Genomic DNA, 6,467 nt, shown 5'->3' on the forward strand with positions numbered 1-6,467 from the left:
GTGGAGCGTGAGGCTCCGGGCCCGGAGCGCGAGGAGTTCAGGCCGCGGATCGTGCCCTATGCCCGGGACCCCAACAAGCCGCACAGGAAGGTGCTCAGGTGAGCTCGGGCCCCCCTGCGGGCAGGGCGTGGGCGGGAACGGCCGTTGGCAGCGACCCGGCTGCTCTGAAGGAAGGTCCTGCAGGCAGGAGATGCCGGGGTGGATGTCAGTGCCGCACACAGGCAGAGACGTTATCGCAACAGATCCCTTCCAGGCAAGGCGATGGGAATCTTATTCCTTCTTTTATTGTCGGAGTCCAACAAACTTTGAAGAAGGATTTGATATGTTCCAATCAGTCTATTGATTAGGAAAATTCTGAGTGCTTTATAAAAATGCGTATAACTTAATAGTGGTTTGCTCCAAATGATTATTTTAAGGCTTACACTTGTGCGGATTCCCATCTTGAATGGATCATGTGAATATTCTTGAAGGAGGCAAGTATTTTTATCATATGGAATTTTTTACAAATGATTCTGCTTCTAGGGCTTTAGATTTAGGTTTAACTGTTTTAACCATTGGTGAACTTAGAAGTCTTTGCTTGCTGAAGTTACCATGAGCCTGGAAAGTGGTCCTCCTTTTTGTCTTATGGCTGTTTACAACATAGGCTTGTCCTTTCTTAACAGAACTCGCTACATCCAGACAGAACTGGGATTTCATGAGAGACTCTTTGTGGCTGTACTGACCTCCAAAGCCACCCTGAACACCTTGGCAGTGGCTGTGAACAAGACGGTGGCCCATCACTTCCCCCGCCTGCTCTACTTCACAGGGCTGCGCAGCGCTAAGGTGCCCCACGGGATGGTGCTCGTGGCCCATGGGGATGAGCGTCCCATCTGGCTGATGTATGAGACCATGCATTACATCCACCAACACTTTGGTTCTGACTATGACTGGTTCTACATCATGCAGGATGACACGTACGCACAGGCAGAACAGGTCAAGGCTCTGGTGACACACCTGAGTATTAACCAAGACGTCTACCTGGGCCGAGCAGAGGAGTTCATTGGTGGAGATGAGCAGGCTCGCTACTGCCATGGGGGCTTTGGCTACCTGCTTTCCCGTAGCCTGCTACTTAAGCTCCATCAGCACTTGGACAGTTGCCGCAATGAGATCCTCAGTGTGCGCCCAGATGAGTGGCTAGGACGTTGCATCATTGATTTCCTTGGCATCACTTGTACTTCCCAGCTTCAGGTACTACCCTCCTCCCCAGAGTTTTGTGTTTGCTACATATGACAAAGCCTATCTTCCTTTTTAGTCCCTGTTGCCCTGTAGATGGGCTTTTCTGTGAACCTCTGCTGTGATGCACAGCGCAGGGAGAGGCTCTGTGGGGTGGGTGTGGCGAAGGACCATAACCTAAGTGGAGAGGTTGAGATTGAGACAGTCCCTTTTTTTGCAGCCTACTGGCAAATGATCATGTCGGGTGTTAGGAGACAGTTGGGAGGGATAAAAAGCATGTTGTTACCAAGATTTAAAAAAAAAAAAAGGCAGAGTGGAGCAGATGGGTAGCGTACTGTACATTAGACCCTGGATGTTGCAGCCAGTAGAGAGGGGTGGACACATCCTGACATGAAGGCTTCACTGTGAAATCTGCAGTTCCAGGCCAGTTTTGTGACTCTTGTCCACTGCAGGGCCAGCACTATCACACCTATGAATTGGCCCAAAATGCCAAGCCAGAGAAGGAGGATGAAGAGGAGTTCCAAGTGGCTCTTGCTGTGCACCCTGTTTCCGATGTGACTCTCATGTATCGGCTTCACAAGCACTTCAGCAGGATCCAGCTGGACAGGGCTTATCGGGAGATTCAGGACCTCCAGGTATGTGGGTGAGGGATATCATTGGACACTCTTGGGCCAGGCAGGTTTTTCTTATGCTCCTCTTTGTGAAAGAACACTGCTGCTTCTATTGTGTATGTTACTGTGAGCCAGGGGGAAGCAGCATGTCTGGTACCATGGTATCCAAAGCTGCTGATGTGCTGCTGCCGGAATACAGCTCTAGGTGGCGAGGCAGGTCTGTGTCGGGCATGGACTAGGCCTCTGGAGAAAGCAGCAGTGATCTGTACAGGTTCTCTCTTGGTGCAGATGCAGATCAGGAACCTGACGTCACTGACCCCTGCAGGAGAGGCAGGCCTGACGTGGCCTGTAGGCATTAATGCCCCCTTTCTTCCCAAGTCCCGTTTTGAGGTGATCAGCTGGGACTACTTCACTGAGCAGCACCTCTTCTCCTGTCCTGACGGTTCACCAAAGTGTGAGCTCTCTGGAGCCAGCAAAGCAGATGTCAGTGACATTATTGAATCGGCCCTCGAGCAGCTCAACAGCCGCTACCAGCCTCTGCTCCGCTTCAGCAAGCGGCAGTTGCTGAATGGCTATCGGCGCTTTGACCCCACACGGGGTATGGAGTATACACTGGATCTCCTGCTGGAGGCAGTGACCCAAAAGGGTCACACTCATGTCCTGGTCAAACGAGTGAGCTTGGTGCGTCCCCTAAGTAAGGTTGAAATCATTCCCATGCCATATGTAACAGAGGCCACACGGGTGCAATTGGTGCTTCCCTTGACTGTGCAGGACCTGGATTTTGTAGCAAACTTCCTGGATATGTTTGCTATGAATACTCTGGACACCCATGATAATGCCTTGCTGACCTTGCTTTTTATCTATCATCCCTATGATGCCCAACGAGTCAGCCAGGTAGATGTTTTCGCTGCAGTCAAAGCTATGGTAGGAGAGCTGGAGAAACGCTATGCAGAAGTTAAAATCCCCTGGATTAGTGTTAAAACAGAGGTGCCATCTCAAGTGAAACTCATGGATATAGTGTCAAAGAAGCACCCTGTGGACACCCTGTTCTTCTTAGCCAGCGTCTGGACAGAAATCAACATGGAGTTCTTGAACCGTTGCCGCATGAATACTATCAGCAACTGGCAGGTCTTTTTTCCCGTGCACTTCCAAGAGTTCAATCCTGCACTGGTGTACCATGGCGAGCAAGCTGCTTCCTCCAGCACCGACTTTCTGAGGGATGGTCGTTTTGATAGACATTCCTTTGCCGAGGCCTGCTTCTATAACTCTGACTATATGACGGCACGTACCAAGCTAGCAGCTGACATCCTAGATCAGGATGAAATGCTGGAGAGCATGGAGGTTTTTGATGTCTTCCTCCACTATTCTGGTCTGCACCTATTTCGAGCTGTGGAACCAGGGCTAGTGCAGAAATACGCACTGAGGAGCTGCAATCCACGACTGAGTGAGGAGTTATACCATCACTGTATGCTCAGCAACCTAGAGGGACTTGCATCCCGCTCACATTTAGCCATGGCCCTCTTTGAGCAGGAACAGGCCAACAGCACTTGAGTGACTGGAAACATCACATGCTTTTTAGCACCTTAACACTTGGCACTTTCCACCCTCTTCCCAGCCTGGCCATGGGAGAAGAGCATGATAGGTCAAGGGAAGACTTCCACAGCCTTGATCTGAGGCACAGGAATGAGCTGTGAGAGAGGCTGTTTGTTTTTTAAAAATAAATAAAACTTTCTTTCCAAGCAGACTGATGTCGTTATTTGCAAGTTTTATAGGTTCTTATGTCTGGGATGAAGGATGTAAAACAAAGCGTAGAGTCCAGCTGACTTTAAAAGCACCCAGCATTCCTAGGCAGTGAATGAGAATTTTTTTTTTTTTTTTTTTTTTTTTCTTACAGGAAAAAGATCAGCTTTGCTGTGCTACAGACAGCATAGTCTTTGTAACCTCTTGTGTGCTTGTGCCTCCAGGCACTCATAACACTGTGGCTGGTGCAGTTTTCTGCTGGCCAAAACTCCCTATACTTTCCCTTTGCTGTGTTTGACTCCTCGGCAACTGCGGAACATCCCTTCTGCTGTGTAATGCAGGAAGGGGAAGGAAGTGTAAGTTCCCTTTGGTGTGTATCAAACTTACTTGAGTTAGCTTAACAGTGCAGTATTTCAATACTTCCGATGCTCTAGAGAGGAACTAGGTGCTCTCTGAAGGACACCTAAAACTAGTCTTAGATTCTGCACCTGGAGCAAAGTTTTATACTTGAAAATAACTAATGTGTCCCTCTTTTCAGATAAACAAACAACATGACTAGCAGATTTAACAGTTCCCTTTTAACTTAATTGCCTTAATCTTAATCAAAATTGATTAAACTTAATCAAAATTGATTATTTTGATTACCTGTTGAGTCTCCCTACACCTATTGAACTTTAAAGCTGTGAGCTTGTGTAACTGTTCCAAAAGATGGAAACTTCTTTAGTTATCCGATATGTTTTAGTTGCGATCCTGCTTCTACCTAACTTCAATATATGTGGTTTTAGGACCAACAAGTAAATCAGTAAACTTGCTACCTGCATACCATTGGAAGTAGGCAGCTGTTTATTTATCTTCAGTAATTCCCAGTCCAACTTGAAGTTCACATTTTTGTGTAGTTTATATGAAATAGATGAAAAGCTAACATTAGACTGTAGTTAGCATTTCCAATTTCAATTGCTTAAATTTGCTGTAACTGGCATTACTGTCTTTAATAATAGTCAAGGTTGCTGTATAGCAAATAGGAACTGGCAAACAGCTTCATTTCAGTCCTTTAAATTGCATGTTGATTTAAGGATGATCATAGGGCTGTTGTAGACTTGAAAATCACTTCAGGGCAATGCTGTAACTTTCAGAAAGCTTTATAACTTCAAATGTTTCAAGTGAGGATGGGTTGACATATCAAGAAGTGTCATTTGTTTGATATTAGCCCTTCTAATTAGGTGCTTGGGGGGACAATTCTCCACCCAGTGTTCTTCAATGCTTCAATTTATGATTTGAAATCATGTGTAAGATTTCTGCTATTAAAATCTTCAAGGCATAAGAATGAGTAAGGTAGAAAACAGCAATCAAGATAAACTCAGAGAGCCCTCTGTAGCAGGGTAGGCCATTCAAATGCTTTTTCTTTCAAAGCAGCCCAGCGCAAGCTTTCGTACCTGGAGAAAATGAAGACATGCTGCTCCGCCAAAGAAGGCTGTATTATAAATAAAACTCTGAATAGAACTTGACCATGTTAATGAGAAAATAGCTTAATCTGACCTGCACTTGGAGAGCTACCAGTCTGCAGAAGTTTACCACTTAGACAATCATCTCATGTCTTAACCCTATCTGTATAGAAGTAAGTGGGGAAACACACACTGTTGATTGGAGAGAGCAATAAGGCTCATGGCAGCCTACCTCCTGTTGAAGGAGCTTGGCTTTTAGTTTGTGTTAGTGGAGGTAGATGTGAAAGGACTTGTCATATAGAAGTAGGCAAATTGGATGGTCCCTTGAGGCCTTAAATTTCATTGCTGTGAATACACAGTGAATAAAAGTTACAAAAACAGAAACCTAGAAAGACTATTAAATCCAAAGCCAATTCCATCACCAGAGGCTGCCGCATCACAGATCGCCTCTGGATGTCCTGGACGGGTTTGCTTACCCTACTGGACTAGTGTTTGCTTTTCACAGGGAATTGCAGGGTTGCAAACTCTGTGTGTGATCAGTTTCCCCCTCAGAACTGGAACTACCAATTGGTCAGGTCAGATGGGCAGATACGGAGGACAACACAGACTAACCCGCAGGTGCATGTTTCTCAAGGAAAATTAAGCACCTTCCTCAGTAGAGTCCTCCATTCTTCAATACAGAATGTAGATTTGTTTCCAGGAGAATTTGCGGTCGAGTATTTGCCTTGAGCAATACTTAAACATCTCTCATAAGTCATGTCCTATGAACTCTGCTGCTGCTGCTCTTCCTCACTCCTTCCCTTAACTCTTCCTTCTAAATCACCTTTTTATGCTCATCCTTCACTCCTTCCAGTGCTTCCTCAACCTCCTCCAGCTGATTCTTTGAAAGTGGACTTCATATATATCTCCCACTGGATATTCACTAAATCGTTTTCCTTTCGTTTTTCTGACAGTAATTGGGGTCCTATGAGGCAGTGTATGCGGCCCACCACTCCACCAGCTCCCCCAGAATGGATTGGGTTCCTGCGAGAGGGCCCCCCACAACAGACCTAGAACAGCGGTTCTGGACACAGATCCCCTTAAGTGAGGCACAGTGCCCCCATCCCCGCTCCGCTCCAGGACACTGGTGGTTCTGCATCCCAGCCCGCGGCGAGGCAGGGGCAGCGCGGGCAGCCCCGCTCCCGCCGCCCCTCCGCCTCGCCCTCCCTTCGTTCCGGCAGCCCCGCGGTGCCCGAGCGGGCGGGCCGGGGTCCTGTGGCGGGCTGGGGCCGTGGAGATGGCGGCGAGGCGGGCGGCGGGCGCTGGGCGGAGGGCGCTGCCGGGGAGTGCAGGGGAAGGCGCTGAGGCGGCGGGGGGCGCCGAGGGCGGGGAAGGCGCTGAGGAGGCGCGGGCACTGAGGGCGGGGAAGGCGCTGAGGTGATGGGGATGGCGCTGGGTCGGCGGGCTTGGCTGGGGGGATGAG

The 6,467-nt window shown here is 48.2% G+C and overlaps 1 protein-coding gene across 1 annotated transcript; it reads left to right on the top strand.

The window, feature by feature from the left end:
- Window positions 1-7: 7 nt before the first annotated feature.
- CHPF2 (chondroitin polymerizing factor 2) lies at window positions 8-3,374 on the top strand. Its single transcript, XM_026046448.1, has 4 exons — window positions 8-98; window positions 663-1,227; window positions 1,665-1,847; window positions 2,112-3,374. Exons 2-4 carry the CDS (start codon window positions 835-837, stop codon window positions 3,372-3,374), a joined length of 1,839 nt encoding a protein of 612 aa, XP_025902233.1. The 5' UTR covers window positions 8-98; window positions 663-834.
- The last annotated feature ends 3,093 nt before the right edge of the window (window positions 3,375-6,467 follow it).

This window comes from Nothoprocta perdicaria, unplaced genomic scaffold (genome assembly GCF_003342845.1).
Source record: "Nothoprocta perdicaria isolate Ctin4 unplaced genomic scaffold, notPer1 scaffold_441, whole genome shotgun sequence".
NCBI lineage: Eukaryota > Metazoa > Chordata > Aves > Tinamiformes > Tinamidae > Nothoprocta > Nothoprocta perdicaria.